The following is an 18692-nucleotide window of genomic DNA, read 5'->3' as shown; positions in this document are numbered from 1 at the left end:
AGGTTTACATGTAGTTTTGTAATTGCACCCAGCTCTGCATGTTTAGGCTAGCAAAAGATGAATAACTGCCTTCAGGACCATTTAGTAGCCTGTCCATGTGTTGTGCCTGTGCTGTGCTTTATTCCATGAATCCACCTGTAGTTGTGTTGTCAGTATAAATGTGGGTGTATCAAACCTGTTTTGATGTCTTTAGAGTCCAGTGAGAGCAATCCAGCTGACAGGACGACATCACCGATGTCAGCAGAGAAGATGGAGACGAGTGTGTCCAACGGAGCAGGGCCAGTGTATGAAGAGAAAGAGAAAGAGGACACCCTCAGGTAAGCCTCTAATATGCTGTCAGTGTCGTCCTTGAAAGAGGGCACAGTGTGGACAAAATAATCATGTGCTGTTGTGGTTATATCAACCACACATTGTAGCTTCTTCTCTTTTTTCCCCCAGTCCTGAGGACTTGTCTGAGCTGCTGGCAGCAGGGACCAAGGAGGTTCATGAGAAGGCTGAGAACACCCAGTTTGTCAAGGACTTCCTCAGGGGACGCATCCGCAAAGAGCTCTTCAAGGTCAGTCTGGAGAAGAATGGGGAGTATTTTTTAAATTCAGTGTCTCCTGAGAACTACAGTAATGATAATTTTGGCCCACTTTAAATGTTATTAATCTGAAATGCTAATTTGTCCTTGATTGCCTCACAAGTGACTGCCTAAAAGGAATCTCAAATTAGATAGTAAGTAAGTACAATAAAAGTAAGTAAAGTAAGTAAGTAAATACAGTAAAAGAGTGGATACACAAAGGAGACAAAGAAAATGAGAAAATAAATTGGAAAGGAGACAAGCAAAATTACAACAGGGATCAAACAGGATGTAAAAATGAACATTATGAAAAGGCTTTCCTGAACAAGTGTGCTTTGAGAAGTGATTTAAAAGATGAGTTTCATATTTGCCAACTCTTCTCTCTTGCTCTCCCCATCTCTGCTCTCCCAGCTTGGTGCTGTGGCGCTCTACTACACCTACACAGCCATGGAGGAGGAGATTGAAAGGAACAAGGACCACCCGCACTTTGCCCCTCTTTATTTCCCCGTGGAGCTGCACCGCCATGAGGCTCTGGCCCGTGACCTCGAGTACTTTTACGGCCCAGACTGGCAGAGCCAGACCAGCTGCTCCCCGGCCACCCAGCAGTACGTGGACCGCATTCACCAGGTAGGGCAGGAGGACCCCGTGCTGCTGGTGGCCCACGCTTACACCCGCTACATGGGGGACCTGTCCGGGGGCCAGGTGCTGAGGAAGGTGGCGCAGCGAGCCTTGAAGCTGCCCGCCACAGGAGAGGGCCTGGAGTTCTATCAGTTTGATGCCGTCCATAGCGCCAAAGCATTCAAGCAGCTGTACCGCAGCCGGATGAACGAGCTGGAGCTGGACACGGAGATGAAGCAGAAGCTAGTGGCCGAGGCTGTCAAGGCCTTCCAGTTCAACATGGAGGTGAGGGGCAAGGGAGAAGGAATGGAGGTGGAAGAGTTAGAGAAAGAGAAAGGGAGAGGAATGTTTGGATAAACTAGTGGGCGGTCTGTTCCTGTTGCCTGGTGGTGGCAGTGGTAGTGGGGGGGGGCTTTAACTTCTCTCACAGTAGAGGTATGCTGCTCATTCTTGGATCAATTACTGAATCCTCAGGAGATGAGAACATCGTGCCTGAAGAAAATTAAGTTTCCTGCTAAGAATAGATTGTAGGCCTTCTGCTTATTACTGAAGGCACCGCAGCCCTCTAATGTTAACATGGTAAAATTACATTATTTCCATTTTCTGTCTCCCTGAAGTCACAATGTCAATTTCACGTTGACTTTTTTTTCCTCGTAATTGCAGTGTACGGTATATAAGTAATTTGAAATGATTGAATGAAAATATAATTTCTTTCTGTAATTTTTGCATGGGATTGTCTCTATAAACAGTCAAGCCTGCCTTTTTTTTAGAGAAACACCTTACATATGTTTGTGCTGCCAGGTGTTTGAGGAGTTGGAAGAGATGGGTAAGAGCATCCAGGAGGATGTTTTAGATGCTGGCATGCCTGTCCATGGAGCAGCGGGCGGAGACATCAGCAAATGCCCCTACTATGCCACCCAAATGGGTAAGCTTTTATTCTTCTTTCCACAGGCACTGTACCACACTAAAATCATGTCTTTGATTATGTTGTTGTGAAAATCTTGTTCACGTTTGTTTTGTGCTTTTGTTCTCCCTCTCTGTCACAGCGGCCAGTGGCGGAACAGCATACGCTTGTCAGCTAGCCATGGCTGTACTCAGACACCCCACAGGACAGGTCCTATTCGCTACTTGGGTTGCGGCTTTGGCTGGATTGGCTGCGTGGTATTTCATGTGATCCAGCCCTCAGCCAATTACTGTGCTGCTGGGAAAGACAGAAAGGAGACTGGAAAAATCCCAAGAACCAATGACCATCCATCCCCATACCTTGTTACCATTTCTCCTCCAATCTTTTGATTTCTCTACCTCCCTTGCATCATCCCTCCATCCTGTGTTCTCCCTGTGTGGTTGGTCATATATCAAGACCTTTTGTTGCTGTATTGTGCTGATTTTTTACTTCCGTCATCATGGAAACACACAAGGAGTGTGAATAGTTTGGAGGGATATTGATGAGGAATGTTTTAAATCTCACTTGAAACCATTTGTTGGTGTGAGAATATATTTTCTCCTACTTTATTTTAATGAGTGTCAGATTGGCAGAGAAAGATTTTTCAGGGTTTTTTGCCAAAGCCCATTTATAAACTATAATTGACTATATGGTGACGCATTAATTAGTGTTGATGAATCTATCAATATTAATTAATGGTAAGCTTTCTAAAAATACCATAAAAAGCATACGATGCATATGTTATGCATGAGTAGGATAGCACAGTAGGTTTTCTGCAGGGCAGACTGCTGTGTTCAAACTCTTGATTTTTAATGAAGCCTATGGATTTTTACTGTACTGTACTGAAGTCCAAGTAAATTGGACCAAGAAGAAGAGGTGAGGTTTGACGCAATGGAAAGATAATGCAATGGAAAAACAGATCAGATTACCTTTAAATGCAAACTTACAAACGGTTCTCGCTATCTGTTAATTATTTGTATTTTTTTTACATCTACACCTTGAATGCAGTTACAAAAACCTGCAAAAACACAGCACTACAATTATGTTGTATTTAACTGGTTAAAATTCCATCATCACGTCACGAATCATACTTGGCCTCAAATGTGTCCAGTAGTCTACTTGTGTAGTATGAGAGTGGTTGGAATCATAAGCACATTTCAAAAGATAGTATACCTACAGTTTCACCACTGTATGATCAATAAACAGCTTTCAGATACTAGTGAATACACACATGGATACCTTTTTAGTTATTATAGTTAGATCAATGGACGTCTACGAGCCAATTCTATCAGTACTAGTGCATGTTCAAATGTATTAGTGATAGGGCATCTTGTTTTCTCAACAATCTGTCCCAAAAACTGCCTCTTGTTGATTGCATTGCACAACTTAACCATAAAAGAGAGAACTAATTGATTCATCAGTTATATCTGTCACCGGCCTATTGGGACAAAGGTGTCCTCAACATAGTGAATTGAAGCTGTTTTAGGAGGAAATTGTCTGATGACATGAAGGCTCAGTTTAGTGGTCTATTATAAACCACTTCAGGCTAGGTAGGATTTGTGAAAGGTACTGATAGTTATGTATGCATCTCTGATGGATATGCTAATATGCACCGTCATTAAGATTGTGACTGTTATTGCTTTGTTCATATGTTATGAAGATTTTTTCCCAATAGTGCACTGCTCTGCTTTTTCAACATGGATAAGGAGGGTAATTCTGTACTGTGTCTTTGTAGTGTAAATGCACTATATTGCAGTTGATGGTTAATATTGATCATGACAGTAATGCCATTCCCCCAACTTTGCCATAATCCTGCCCAGCAGTTTGTTTCTTTAGTTTTGCTTGGAGATGTTGGATACAGAGTACCAAAGGACACTTACTGATATCACTTTTCAAACAGGTTCCTGTGGTCTGTGTATTTGCACAACACTCACACACAAATGTATGTGCGGTATTCCTTCATTAGCATAGTTTATTTAGGCTAACAAGTTGTAGCTCGGCTGTTTGGTCACAGACATGGACACCCAAGTGATGTGTTGTCATGTATGTGAAGGCTCTCAGGTTCTAGCATTTAGATGGCAATATAATGCATTGTATCAGGGGGACCGATGCAGGAACTGCCTAATGTACCATCGCAGCTCAATGTGAACGGTTATTTTTCCTTTTTTTAATATGCCAGTGTGATGTGTCAAAATGTCACAGTATTTTTGGACATGAAGGGTGAAGGGGTGGTTACTTGAATCTCAGGAGTGGATGTAGTTGCAGCCATAGATTGAACTGTTTGAAGCCTAGTCATGTCAGTGAGTGGAATGCTTGGCTAATACATGTTGGTTTTGAATTGTGTTCTCATTCCCTTTGTGCATCTAACTCGACTAAGCTTTAGCAGTGACTGACAAGAATACCCTCATTGTATGAGAGTGAAAATCACAGGAATATATTGTGCTGTCTGTAATAAAATAAAAAACAATTTTCCTGTTCTTGCATGTTCATGCTGAAATAAAGACTTCATTAAGACTGGTATTGTTAATCACAAAAATAGGTGATTATTTTAACTTGGTGCAACCCCTCTGTGAGAGAGATGGTTCAAATAGAGATACTCCAGCTTATTTATCCACACATTTTACAGTCTTGTAAGAGCAACATCACTAATATTACTCACCTTGATAATCTCATTGACTAAGAAAGGTATATTTAACTTTAAAATGACATTTCTAGTTTTATTCAGCTTTTATGAATAGCCTTGCTGACAGTAATTGTGCAGATCAAGAAGGATAATTACAGTACGGTAATTATGTATGTATGTGTGTTACTTGAGATTATTGCCCAGGCAGTTTGTTAACTGCTTAGTTCTGGTGACCTTTGAAAGAAGGACTATTCTACCAATTGCTAACAAATTTTGTCATATTATATTATTATTATCATATCTTGCGTGAACAATAAAGCAAATATGAACATTCGTTTCACTGAGTTATTTTTGCAAGTGAGGCATACATTCTACAGATTGTACGACAACACAGGCCTTGTATTATGACGTCAGAAAAAGTCATACTGTGATCTAATTTTATGATTTAAGACTTGGGTCAGCTCATTGGTAATCTGGAAGAATGCAGCAAAGAAATGTGCACAGATACTTAAAGAATACTATGCTAATGAATCTATTAAAAAGAAAAAGATGCTCAGTTGCAGACAACTAGATGCAGGCTGGAGGTGAGAGGGCATTCTCTTCACTGGTGTGCCTGGAGGTGGCTTTGCTTTTGTTTTTTGGAGGTTTGCAGAGGAAGCTTCTCTGTTTTTGTAGTTAGAGGGTCAGCCTATGAAGAGATATATAACATTCTGTAACGTCTGAGTACTGGACTGAATGAACATGCCTTTGCTGAAACAGAATCGATTTGACAATGAAAATAAACAAGTAAAGAGCAACTTACATTTTCAGGCTTTTTGTTCTTCCCTCGTCTGAATATGCAGAAGAGCCAAGAGAAGCAGCCATAACTCTTCCTCTCTTTCTGTGTTTTTGAGGAGAGGTGTGTGCTGATGCTGGAACAACCACCGCTTGCAGGTCTGACCTGTTTAAAGTTAGCTGGAGCACTGAGCTCCTGGGGCAGAAAACATTCATCCTCTTTGTACAGGCTGGTCACATTGTTGATCCCAGGCTGCAGACCGGTTGGGATCTTGTCCTCTACAGCTTTGGCCTCCTGGAAGGCTGGAGGCTTGATCTCCATTGTAAGGATGGCTGGTGCCTTGATTTGCGTGTATTTGTTCAGCACACTTGATTCAAGGTTGGGGATGGGAAGATCCTCCTGTGCGGTGAAACTGTTGTCAAGCCCAGCAGGGATCAGAGCGGTGACATTCTTGTCATCACGCTCATTCAGATCACTGGCTGCGCCTTCAGCATCGGGCTTAATTTCCACAGAAGAGCAGATCATTTCCTCCTTAATTTCCCAATGGTCATGTTTCTCTTCTTCCGTCTCCAAACGCTGGAGGAGCTGCATTACATCAGAATCAGCACAGACCATCGGCTCCCATACATTACAGTGGTCCAGAGTAGGTGTGTGGGGTGAGTAGCAGTCAACACCAACTTGAGAAATGTCAGGTAAGGGAGTGTAAGAGTACTTCTTCCCAAATACCTCCTCATTGCGCTGATACATGCAGTGGTCGTGGTCAAAGGCATGATGAAGCAGCCTGGATATGCAGTTGATCTCTACACCCTCAACATTTTGCTTCAGTCTCATGCTAATCTCAACATCCTGGGCTGGATGGCTGGATGATTCAGTGTTTCCTAAAGTCTTGTCCTTCATCGTGAGAGATGAGTCTTGCTCTGTGGGAGGAAGATCTCCACTCTCTCTAGCCAAGAGAAGTTTGTATTCTGAGGAGTTCACACTGACTATTGGCTCCCACATGTTGAGACTCTCAAGTCCAGGTTTAGACAGCGGAGGCAGGACAGAGTCCAGCTCAACAACCGCTCCAGAGATGTTAGAAGCTGGAGCATAAAAGTCCTGCTTGTCGCCAAGTAGTTTTGTTAATTTGGAAGCAGGGTATTCATCATTATCATCCTTAAGAGCATTGAGGCAAGTGACTATTTGCATCCACGCTGAAAGAAATGGGAAATAACATGGCATCAAGACACTTTTAGTTTAGTTTAGTTCGTTTTTTAGTTTAGCTAAAGGTAGGCCAAAATAAAACAGTCATTAAAAATATAGTATCATCTTATTTTCTGGGATATAGCTGCTTTAACAGTAAATCAACAAACTTCAATCAATCAACGCTGGCTTTCTTTGTTATTCTTTAAGCAAAATGGCTTTAGCCTAATAGATTTTCAAATTCCAAGTAAAGCTGCCTCACCTGGACGAGGTTCACTCTCCATTATGTACTATTTGGATGAATCAAATTGATACGGTTTGTCAGAATAGGTCTGTAAGAAAGCTGTTTCTTCCAGGCTTGTGAGTGAGTAATGACCCATGATGAAGATGTGGTGTTTGTGTCTGACTTCTGTCCATTATGACAATGGAATTCTAAAGTCTATGACCACCGCATACATTCCATCAGGCAGGCAATTTATATATGAATTATAGTTCAATTTCAGTTGCTGATCTTCTGACTCTAGGTACCCAACACTGATTCCTATTGAGAAAGATTAGTCTATGGACATCCCCCATACTCCTCCTGTGATACGTGTAACATTATGTAACATTATTTCAACACTAGAGGATATACTTTGTCTATCAACCTCACGTAATACCACCACCCCAATCACTCAGACACACACCCTTACTTTCTCTCACGCAATGCTCATCATTGTTTCTTCTATTCCTGACATGCATACATGTAAAAACTTTCAGCTTTGGCCACCAAACAGATTCAGATGAATGAGTAATATTTCCTTCAGTCATTTACCTAAGACACTGTCTTTTTCCAGACCATAGCTTTATTATAGATGTACAGTATATCTCTTCTACGTGACACATTGATACAATTTGCTGATCCACAACTGTCTATGTACAAATGTAATGATAATGCAGAACAGGGTTAACGTTAAGTCTGTAACTCTGAGTTACTTCTCTCTCTGAGTGAGAAGGGTTACAGCGGGGCAGAGCGGGCCCACGACTTCCCAGCACAGGAAAGCCTGAGCCAAGCTTTAACTTTCAACACTACAGTCCTTGGTCAGCGACAGGAGACACATTGTCCACTGAAGACACTGCTCTACATTCTCCAACACTCAAACTCAAAAGGTAAACTCATAGTCTGACAATGTTCAAGCTTTTAGGACTGAAAGTGTAAGATTGGAGAACTTCAAGCATTCATGAAAACACACACGTCAAAATGAAGCATACAGAGAACAGATCAATAACATTTCTATGTTAGGATTGTTTCATTCAAAATAAAGCATTTGACTGTATCTGTAGTCTTTGTCAAAGGAATAATTTATTTCTGTGCACATGGATTCTGTTATCACCACCATGTTGGGCTTTTGGCATTGACTGACAGCAGAATAGCACAACACGCACAGACTAATTTTATAAATGACAAGTCTTCGCTGCAAAATGTCAAAGGTGGGCATTTGATGGACAGGCAATTCAAAGAATTGGTGCAAGTGGAACATCCTCTTGTGTGGATTCGCTCAGGCAGAGGAACAGGGCAAGTAATCCTCAGTCTGTCATTCACTGCTAGTGAATATCTGCAGCACGGCTGGGTAGGTAAGTCTGTATTGATCAGTCCGGAACCCTTCTAGGCCTCAGCCAACTCCAATACACCTCAACCCTCTGTCCCCTGCTCTCTTTGTCTGTGCTCATGTGGCTGTCCTCCCTCTGCCCTCTGACTCTCTGACGGAGCATCTCAGTTCCCAGTAGATCTTTTACCTTGAAGAGGAAGAAGAACAAGAAAACAATTGAATTGGATACCTGTTAAACTTAAAAGTTGCAGAGCAGTCTAACATTACAGAACAGCTGAATAGAAATGCTGTGGATCAGATAAGGACAGGGTGAGAGAACTGTTGTTGACGAAATCAACATCCCTGACCGGCTACACATTCAACTGAACACAGGTGTGCATGCATTAGGGCTGGGTATTGGTACTCGATACCTTTAAGGTATCGACCGAAATAACCCAGTACCAAGTAGTATCGAAACTTCTCCAGTCAAATGATACCTGCATTCGATACTTCTTGTACACAGATCTAGAAAAAAATTACAATTTGTATGGTTTTGCTCGCAGCCAATCACCACAAGCGTTCTTCGATTTAATGCGACGTGTGATTGGCCCACTACCGCAGCAGCTAAAACCCATACAGTCTGTGGTGAAGTCGAGCGCGGTGTATGTGACGGAGTTGGCAGTTCAGCGTGCCGAGATGCCACCAAAACGTAAAAAAAAAAGGTATCGAATGAAGTACTCTATTGGTATCGGTATCACTTTAAGGGTACTGGTATTGGTACTGGTATCGCAACTTTTTAAACGATACCCAGCCCTAGCATGCATCCATATTTATGAGACAGCCACAAACCAGCTAATGAAATACTGTCAGAGGATAAAGAGTCACATGATACATCACATCTGTATATCAAGAATAGAAATGTGAAGTGGGAGACACTCAGTAATTGTGATCAATTAACACTAGTCCTACCTGGTTTGTGGCTGTCAGGAGGAACTAAACAATTTCTTTAATTTGGAGAAGAAGCCCCCCTCCTGTTTCATGTCTCCTTCCTTCTCCTTTTCCTGCCTGCTTTGCCCTGCCTCAGACCGCTTACCACTGCTGCCCCCACCTGGACAGAGACCAACACTGCATCAGCCCAGTGCATGACTAAATACCAAACACGATTCTCCTTGAGTAACAACCCAACTCCGTTAAATCGATTCTATAAACAAACAGGAATAAGGAGACAGGTAGGTAAGGGAAGGAGGAAACAGGGAAGGGGTTAGGGTTAGGCTTCTGAGTCGGTGTGAATCGATCACCTTACCTGTGGTGGTGACGGTGACGCCGTTCACTGTCCCCTCCACCTCCGTCTCGTCCTCAGCGTAGCTCATCAGCAGGGATCGCTGTCTCTCTGTCAGTGTCCTGTACAGGAAAACAACTTGTCATTTGAATATTATTTCCAAAAGCAAGTTGTTTTTTGTCTTTATCTTGGGGAAAACATTAACCCAAACGTTTGTGCCTCTTCTTCTAGACAACTACAAATCTTTGTATTCCTGCATCAGTTAAAAGTCCCTCTCATGTCTCCGGCTTGGACAAAATGCAGTAGCTAGGATTCTTACTGGAGCAAAAAATATGAGCTCAGTATCACCAAAACTTAAGTGCCATTGCTTTGGTTGCCTATTAGTTGCAGAACTGATTTCAAGAATATGCTGATTACTTTTAAAAAGGCACATATGGGCTATATCGTAGGCTTCTTAACCCCCTATGAGCCAGATCTCAGCTCCTTGTGCATGTCCTCATTAGCTGTTCCAAAGTCGAGATTGAAAGCAAGAGGTGTTCATAGGGCTCATAGATTTTGAATGACCTATCTGAAGAGCTTAGGCTGGCTAAATCATCTTTTAAATCGCCCCTTAAAACTCACTATTACAGACTAAGAAACAAGTTACGCCCTACACCAAAATGAATCTTTTAGTTTGATGACATTGATTGATGTTGCACAAAGTCAAGAATAGGCCTAAATAACAGATCACTGATTAAGTCTATTCATGAACATCCTTATTAGTGACTGCACAATCTAAACACATACAGGTCTACTTTAGACTACCACTTGTCACAACTGCCTCAATAAAGTAACTTGCAATAATCTGGTCACAGTTTATCACGCATTTTGTAACTGTTTTGTTAAGATTATTAAAACGTAAAAGTACACATTAAAAACAGGTGGTTCTGAATCAAATATATAAAAGATCAAGTGACTAGGTGGTGCTCTGTGAAAGGACTATGTTTGTCTGTGGTGTCTTACTTGGGCACTTTGATTTTGACGTGGACGTAGTGGTCTCCAAAGCCGTAGCCGCTGATGCGAGCGATTCCCTTCCCAGACAGACGGATCCTCTGATCTGTCTGGATGCCTGCAGGGATCTGGGCCAAAAACACCAATCAGTTACAATACTGTCCATTTCTTATTATATTATGTGTGTGCGTATTCCACATTTGAAACGTTTCCTCATCAGTGGCTTTGTTCCTGAGAAATCGGCACCAATAACAAATATTGTATTTTGAATGTGTGTCTACTTACTGATAAGTTGAGTGTTTCGTAGAGGCCCTGCGCTTTGGCCGTGCCTCCCAGGATGGCCTGGGCCACAGAGATTAACAGGTCGGAGTGAACGTCTGCACCGTCCCTCCTGAACACGGGACTTTTCTGGACCTGGAGACCAAACCAGAACATACCACAACCAGTCACAAATCACAGAAGGTAGAAATAAAAACATACTGACAACAGCAAAACACTGCAGCTTGTCTTTTCCTTCATGCAACAAACTGCTGAACTGCGTTACTCCAAATGCAAAGAGCTCAGACAGCTCAATGCCTCTCACTTGTTCACACACCCACACAAGGCAATCCCATTATAAACTCTGTGGAGGTTCCTGCAAAGCTTATTTCAGTCCAGCTTGGGTTTACTGTGAGCTCAGCAGCAACGCTCGGAGGCGACGCTGACACTCACCCGGAACGTGATGAAGACCTCTTTCTTGCCAACAGGCATTCTGACCGTCTGACCGTCCTCCACTCCTACAACACAGACAACCACAGTGAGCTGATGTGCACAATCTACATTACAATTAATTGTATTTCAGTAACCATGACAAAACTGTACGTATTCAAGTAAACATTTGTGAGTGAAACAGACAGTTGAGTGCGACTGACCTGCAGGCACCGGCACCATCACAGTCTTCTTCTGCTTGGTCTGTCCCGACCCATGGCAGGTGTGACAGGGGGTGGAGATGACGGTGCCTTTGCCACCACAGCGACGGCATGTGGAGCGCATCACAAACGGGCCTGTATTCACCGTCTCCTACAGAAGAAACAGTACGTGTATTTAGCAATACCACACAAAAAACGCCTTTGGCATTTTAGGAAGAAAATCATTGAGTACGAGGAGTCTCACCATGCCTGAGCCATTGCAGTAGTGGCAGTGCTGGACCTTGGTGCCGGGCTCGTGGCCCTTGCCGTCACAGCGCTGGCAGCTTGCCTCTAGATTAAGGGACATCTCTTTGTTGACTCCCTTTGCTGCCTGAGTGAATGTCAGCTCCATGATGTACTGTGCCGAAAGAGGGAGACAGAGGTTAAATACTTAAGTCTGATGAAAATATACCAATGGAAATGACCAAAGGCATCATGCTGGACAAACTTGTCTCCGTTACAATTGTTATATAATTTATATAAACAAGACCAGATGAGCTTTTCAATAGCAAACCTTATTCATTCTCAAAGGCACCTCCAAGTCTATAGCAGGCAATTCACTGACATATCCCACTAACCTCCTGCGGCTGATCAAATATGGCGCTGAAGTCTCCAAAGCCACGGGCTCCGGAGAATTCCCCGAAGATCTTGCGAAAGAGCTCCTCTGGGTCCACGTTGCCGGTCTGTCCGCTCCAGTACTGCTGCCCTCCACCGGCCTGGCCAGCGTCAAAGCCTGCAGAGCCATACGTATCATACTGCTTCCTCTTCACCTCGTCGCTCAGGAACTGGGGGGGGCACAGACAGAGGATAAAGAGGTTTTGTTCACTCGTCATTCTAAGGAGATGGTTTGAACTGGAAGAGACAGCCAGTAATATTATTTTTTGGCAGGTGAAAGGCCAGAGAATGAAAAGTTTCTCTGACATATTGACTGGAAACAATGGAAATAGACTACAGCTGTTAGTCACAGTTTTAGTCGCAGGAAGGCATTTAGGTTATATGCTAGATAAATCATACAACACATCATCAATCAGTTGTATAAAACAAAAACAGCATTTAAAAGGCAGCTGTCAGATGGGGATTGAAACACATGGTCTTCTTGACTAGCAAAATTATGAATGGATGACTGGATGAAGGGGGACATGCTGTGTTGCTTTCCTGCCCATTTTTTTTTTTCTCATCAAACTGTCCACTGTTTCTGTCAGTATGCTGCGAGAATGGAGTAATAGCCGGTGCATCCCTTAAAGGAAACACTAATGCAGAAATTATACAGTGAAAGTATAAAAAGGAAGCTTGGAAAATGACTGGGACCAAACCTCATAAGCCTCAGCCAGCTGAGCAAATTTCTCCTTGGCCTGTGGGTCATCTTTGTTGGTGTCAGGGTGGTACTTTTTGGCCATCTGAGGGATGACAACAAACACAAACATGCTGTCATCTACTGCTGTAATTGGTCAGCTGAGGACCAACACAAAGCACCCGCACAAAGAGTGATCAAACAGAGTGTGTGGCAGGAAGGAACAGACCTGATAGTAGGCTTTCTTGATCTCTTTCTGGGTTGCGGAGCGGGGAACCCCCAGGATCTGGTAGAAGTCCTGCTTGTTGCTGGCAGGGGCACTTGTGTGAAAGGACAGTGTGCAGATAGCATAGGGTGATTTGACACCTGGAACTAAAGGGTGAGTGAATACATTAAAACCTGCAGATGGCTGCATCGCTGCACATTTTAAATTGGGTTATAGCTGGCAAACTAACAACATGTCAATTATATTCGCACCCTTTGGTGTCACAACTTAGCTGACTTAACAGTTTTTCCACGTCCATTGAGCTCAGAAACAGCTAAACTGCCTAGTGATAGTTTGAGATGTTTCAGTTGTCAGCGGGCTTGTTGAATTAACTTGCTAGCTATCGACACAACACAACTGACAAGTGGGTGACATGTCTTCATAAAAACAGTTAGAGCAAAGCAAGCTGGCACCCCACCTAACGTTAGTCTACACACAGATTAGAGAATCACGTAACGTTATGTTTGCAAAGCTGTAGATGGTTTACTAACATGTTACGTTGTTACCAATATCACGATGGCTATAGAGATAGCAATCGAAGTTGTTAACAAAAAACACGCCAATTTAACTTAATGACTCTGTAGCAAACCGAGGCCAGCAAAACTGATTGCATCACATTTCATCATCAAAATGTGCGTAATAAATGAGGGCCGTGTTACAAACTAACGTTGTCCTGAATGCACGGTTGAGCTGTTATCATACTAACTTAGTTGTCAAACACTGCGTGGCATGATGGGCTAATATGAGTAAGGCAGAAATGAAAGCTAGCTTGATATCGTTAGCCTAGCCTAGCATAGGCCGTCGCACAGTGAGTGCACCACTCACCTGACAACCCTCTCAATGTCAAGGCATTCCCCGTCCCCCCGCATACTGTGTTCCCTCCCGGCCATAGTTTTCGCACTCCCAGGGTAGAGACAGTGCGGACCCCTCCACGGGACGCGCAGACAAGAGCACCGCAAGCGCGGCGATGTCCAGAGGACACGGCAACTGTAATCCAGCGTGTGGAACAGCGGGCTGCCGAGGACGCCATCATGCCTCCACTGTAGCCGCTGCTCTGTACGCACTGCGCATGTCCGCGAGGAAAGGGGCGTCACCGAGAGCATCAAGATTTTCTTGTTTCAAGATGGCAACATTGCTCTTTCCAGGGCTCTGAGTTGCAAAAAATTCTGTTAAATCTTGCCATTGTCTTTTATACACCGTATGAGTAGTTTCATTTGTGTATATCAAAGCCACTGTTAAAAAACAACTGATAAAACATTATCTGTTTCACTGTGCACAAGTGAGTTTTTACAACGGATGCGCATGTTTTATTACCCGGGGTAGCACGTGACAGAGCAGGGTTTCTCTTGTGTGCATTAGGAACTGTCCAAAGGAAAACCCCACACTCCCGGCGAACCCAGGGAATCAAACCGAGCGGACACCGTGCGCCCAGTGTGAGAGCTGTCAGCTGTCGGAGCAGCCCGCTGAGTCCAACCAGCTCGACAGAGACACCCGGAAGGCACGAAAGTGAATTGGAGAGGGCAGCATGAATCGTTTTAAGACCTCGAAATTCAAAAACACCACCCCGAAAATTGCCAAGAAAGATGTGAGTAGCTAATGAGCGTCTGAGTACAGTCAAATTTGCCTAGCTAACATTAGCACTGGTTATTAGCTGTGGTGTAAGAGTGGTGTTTTGGGGAACGTCTGCAAAGGATATTGAACTTCCTGCATCTGAAAGGCTGTCGCTGCCTTGCATTCAGAGAGTTAGACGAAAATCTGAAACGACTTACTAATATCCACACAGAAACTACTAGGCTACTACTACTACTACGACCCATGTGGCTGCATAGAGCAGCTAGCCTACGTCGGATGTTGCAGAGACGCCCATCACCATTGTCATTATAACTGAGTTGTCACATTGTTTTGAATAATTATGTGACATGTTACTCTTGATTGCACGAATGGAGTTACAGCGGTGGATCTGCACAGATTTGAAATGCTAGCGAAGGAAAAATATAAAGATTTGAAAGGCAAATGAGATGAGTGATATCATTACAATATCCACAGCCTCACTTCCAGTAATAGCTGTCCTTCACACGGACTGTGAATAAGGGAGGTACCAGGGCGAGAGTGGCTTGCATACCGCAAATCTGCCTTTCTTGTCTTTCTATGGACCCATTTGAATTAAGGTGCAACCCCTGCAGCCCTCCTCACTCCTCACTGATGTGTATTATGTAATACCCTACCTTGTTTTTACTTGGGTAGTAAAATGCCTGGCATGTAAAGGTGGTTGATCTGGGTTGGAGTGATCCCTGCAATCTGCACAGAGTCTAAGACAGTAGATGGTGCTTACTGTTGTGAAAGCTGAACCAGCCCTTTTACACAACAGACACACATATACAGATCGTTTTGTCTGTTCCAGTCAGTGTTTTTCTAGTCATGTGACAAGTGCTGTCATGTCAAACATTGACAAGAGAGAGAAGATGGAGCCAGACAGGGAGTGCAGTGGCGAGGGATACAGAGATAGGAAGAGACAAGCTGATGGGGATACAGACAAGTAGAAATGAGTGGGAGGTTTTCCCCTCAAGTGATGCAAAACACCTTGAGTTTTCCTCCTGAAGCCATATGGTTAGCCTACTTGAGCCCAGCCAAGTCCAGGGCCGGGTTGCACACAGCGAGGACAGTCACAGGACTAGTCTGGGGATTAGTTTCGTCAGCTCTCCTCTCGCTGTAGCCCTCTCCGTGACCCTTACTGAAGTGTCCCATGGTCACACGCACACACACACACACACACACACCGGTGCCAAGTGCTGAGAGTGCAGGTATTATGCTGCGGAAAGCAACACCTCATCACGAAGCAGGACGGATACACAGCAGAAGGTGTTTGGCCTGATTGTTTTATCCAATCCTGAGAAAACTGGGCTACATGCTTTTTACATTGCGATAGACTGCAATAGGATATACCTCTGTTAATTAGTACAGCCGACTGTGTGGCACCGCTTTCTGCCCAAATCACAAAGCTCCCATCTCTTGTCGAGAAATCTAGGTTAGGATTGTTATTTATGGGGTGTTCCTTCCCTCTGAAGCCGGTCTCACACTGTGGGGGCGTGAGCGTCTGTCACAGCAGCATCACTTTGCCAGTTATTTTCCCTTGTCTTTACACACACACACACACACACACACACAATGTATAATCCTGTTAAAATAGATGCACACTCTTACAAGGTTCTTTTTGGTATGCATGACTGCATATACAGAGCAGTAATATGTGTTTCCTCAGCAAAGCTAGCTGCTCTGTTTGCCTGCCATGTTCTGTCTCGGCTGTTAAGTGCCCTCTGCCTCTGTCCAGTGTGTGTGTGTGTGTGTGTGTGTATGAGTGTGTAGGCCAAGTGTCTGTCATGGTGAGTCTCTTTACAGTTTTCTGTGTAGCAGCGGTAGTCGTTGGAGCATGATGTACAGACACTCTGCCCTCTTGCCACTCCTCCCTTGTTAATGTTATGAAAGAGAGATTTTAAGAGTGCACTGCTGTGCAATGCAGGGAGCCCCTTCCACTTCCTCAGCATTGTGCTGATTCAAGAGGCACTTGTGTGTGTGTGTGTGTGTGTGTGTGTGTGTGTGTGTGTCTGCTCTCAGCTAGATCCTTCCTGTTTATTACGATGTTCACATTCTTTTTTTTTCTAATTGTGACAGCAGCTTGGGTGTACAAATACTCTAGGATTTGTGTGTGCTGCTTTATAGTAAGAGGTTTTTCTATATGATGCTTTAGCACAGTGGGCTATGCCTGTGTTTGAGGCTGTGCTCTTGTGTCGACATGTCAAGTGAACGCTTAGGATTCCAGTCATTTGAAGAGTTCCTCCATGTTCAGCCTTACAGAGAACAGATGAACCGCTTGAGCCCGAATGATTTCCCCTATTCCCCTCTGTTATGCAATCTGATCCCCGTTTCCAGAATGCCCTGTCTCTGCATTAGCATAACTTGTTTCATCCTCTTCGATCCCTTACCCTTCACTGTCCATGTCTATAAATGCAGGGCTGGATCAGCAATGTCCGTGCCGGCTCCTTCTCGTGCCAGGGGAACCACATCAAAGCGAGCTCCAAGCTGGTGGCATTCAACACCGAACAGGCTGGTAAGGCTGTGGTCGACATTACGGTTTACTCCCTGCAGACAACAATCCTCTGTGTACGGTTGCAACTCTGATATGTTTGTGTTTTACCAAGCGTGTGTCAGAGAGCAACTCTCATATCTCCACATGAGATCAGTTCGAGGTCCAGAGGCAGAAGATTGAGTCAAAGTCAAGTCAAGTTTGTTTATGAAGTGCTTTACGGAAAACGAAGGACACGTATGATTGTTGACATTGTGTGTGTGTGTGTGTATGTTTTCTTCTGTCTCCAGGTGGAGGTATGCTGGGCCTGTCCTCGGTCAAACCCGGTTCAGATGGCAAATGGACAGTCACTCAGATTCCCTGCCATGCTGGTAGCATCCCTTTACCTTTTTCTTTAACACTTGATTGTGTCACAGCCCTCTTCTGTCTTTCTCTCTCCCCCCCCCCCTCTCTCTCTCTCTGTCTCTCTCTCTCTCTGTCTTTTTCTGTCTCTCTCTCTCTCTCTGCCTGATTGCTGCCTTCATTCCAGTCCACAAGCACACTGTTCTCTCTTTAAAGCTGTTATTCTACCAACAGACTGATCACATCAGAAATACAAATGCTTTTGCTCAGAAATTAAACGAAGACAGACGCCTCTGACCAAAAATCTGCTTTGCTTTTGTCCTTGTCCCCGCTTCTCTCTCTCAGATGTGGTGACCGATCTGGACTTCTCTCCTTTTGATGATAATCTCCTGGCAACATGCTCCGCAGATGAAACGGTGAGGTCTCAGATTCCTTCCTTCCTTCCTTCCTCCCTTCCTTCCTTCCTTCCTTCCTTCCTCCCTTCCATACTTACACCTAAGACCATTTTCTATCCTCTCTAGCTCCTCTGCTTTGTTGTTGATGGCAGGACTTTGAATATGATATGAACTGCGTTGGTGTTTGTTATTAAAACCCTTTGAAGGCTCCCTCCTGTCAGCACATTATCCTCAGCCACAGGTGCCGTGGCTTACTGGAATCTGCTGAGTGTGGGTCTGCATCTTCAGACTCAGCAGCAGGGTTTACCTCAGGGACCTGTGTAAACACACACAGCTATAGCCACACACACACACACACACACACACACACACACCAGAGTGGTCTGCAGTGCCCCATCTGCAGAGCAGTTATTTGACTGATCATTCCTCTTATGTTTTGCCAGCAGGGCATATTGTTTCAGCAACCTGGTAGTGCTGAGCAAGTTAAGAGAGAGTGAGTGAGAGAGTGAGTGAGTGAATGCTCATGCACAAGTTGCATGCATGTGCGCGTGCATATATACATTCACAGACACACCACTCATGAGAACAGGTTTTTTACTGACTTTCAGTAAATTGACGCTCATTTTCACACACACTTTCATTTTTTCTGCAGTCAGAAATCCAAACCCAGTCGGAAAAGCACAAATTATTCAAATGACATACCATGCCATTTAGCCAGCACTTCTAAAGGAGTCCATCACAACTTCCAATGAAGCACCTCATCTGTGGGTGTGATGCTGAATATCCACCTGCTAGAATGAGCCTCCATCTGGATGGGCAGATGTCCACAGCAGC

At 44.0% G+C, this 18692-nt stretch overlaps 3 protein-coding genes across 6 annotated transcripts in view; 2 read left to right on the top strand and 1 right to left on the bottom strand.

The window, feature by feature from the left end:
* Positions 1 to 4997, top strand: part of hmox2b (heme oxygenase 2b) — a 6465-nt gene extending 1468 nt beyond the window's left edge. For both annotated transcript variants that reach the window (XM_078284506.1, XM_071908414.2), the window contains exons 3-7: positions 194 to 317; positions 439 to 556; positions 974 to 1465; positions 1982 to 2105; positions 2227 to 4997. In XM_078284506.1, coding sequence (XP_078140632.1) covers positions 235 to 317; positions 439 to 556; positions 974 to 1465; positions 1982 to 2105; positions 2227 to 2354 — 945 coding nt within the window. In that variant the 5' untranslated portion in view covers positions 194 to 234 and the 3' untranslated portion in view covers positions 2355 to 4997. The remainder of the gene's footprint in view (positions 1 to 193; positions 318 to 438; positions 557 to 973; positions 1466 to 1981; positions 2106 to 2226) is intronic.
* A 2538-nt stretch (positions 4998 to 7535) lies between these two features.
* dnaja3a (DnaJ heat shock protein family (Hsp40) member A3a) lies at positions 7536 to 14073 on the bottom strand. 3 transcript variants are annotated; one of them, XM_071908410.2, is made up of 12 exons: positions 13866 to 14073; positions 13005 to 13147; positions 12798 to 12881; positions 12063 to 12269; positions 11690 to 11842; positions 11449 to 11596; positions 11249 to 11313; positions 10823 to 10951; positions 10550 to 10665; positions 9572 to 9669; positions 9238 to 9376; positions 7536 to 8476 (listed from the first exon to the last, which is right to left on the bottom strand). In XM_071908410.2, exons 1-11 carry the CDS (start codon positions 14071 to 14073, stop codon positions 9252 to 9254), a joined length of 1476 nt encoding a protein of 491 aa, XP_071764511.2. In that variant the 3' UTR covers positions 7536 to 8476; positions 9238 to 9251. The 3 variants fall into 3 exon arrangements, with proteins under 3 accessions (XP_071764511.2, XP_071764514.1, XP_071764512.2); XM_071908413.2 differs by having other exon boundaries at positions 13005 to 13095; positions 13866 to 14072; XM_071908411.2 differs by lacking the exon at positions 9238 to 9376.
* A 437-nt stretch (positions 14074 to 14510) lies between these two features.
* The window catches only part of coro7 (coronin 7), a 115396-nt gene continuing 111214 nt past the window's right edge, over positions 14511 to 18692 (top strand). Inside the window, exons 1-4 of the mRNA XM_071908427.2 lie at positions 14511 to 14625; positions 17049 to 17145; positions 17412 to 17492; positions 17809 to 17879. Coding sequence (XP_071764528.2) covers positions 14566 to 14625; positions 17049 to 17145; positions 17412 to 17492; positions 17809 to 17879 — 309 coding nt within the window. The 5' untranslated portion in view covers positions 14511 to 14565. The remainder of the gene's footprint in view (positions 14626 to 17048; positions 17146 to 17411; positions 17493 to 17808; positions 17880 to 18692) is intronic.

Source organism: Centroberyx gerrardi, chromosome 7 (genome assembly GCF_048128805.1).
Source record: "Centroberyx gerrardi isolate f3 chromosome 7, fCenGer3.hap1.cur.20231027, whole genome shotgun sequence".
Taxonomy (NCBI): Eukaryota; Metazoa; Chordata; class Actinopteri; order Beryciformes; family Berycidae; genus Centroberyx; species Centroberyx gerrardi.
The sequence above is the reverse complement of the archived record's forward strand: the minus strand, read 5'-3'. Positions and strand labels throughout refer to the sequence as shown.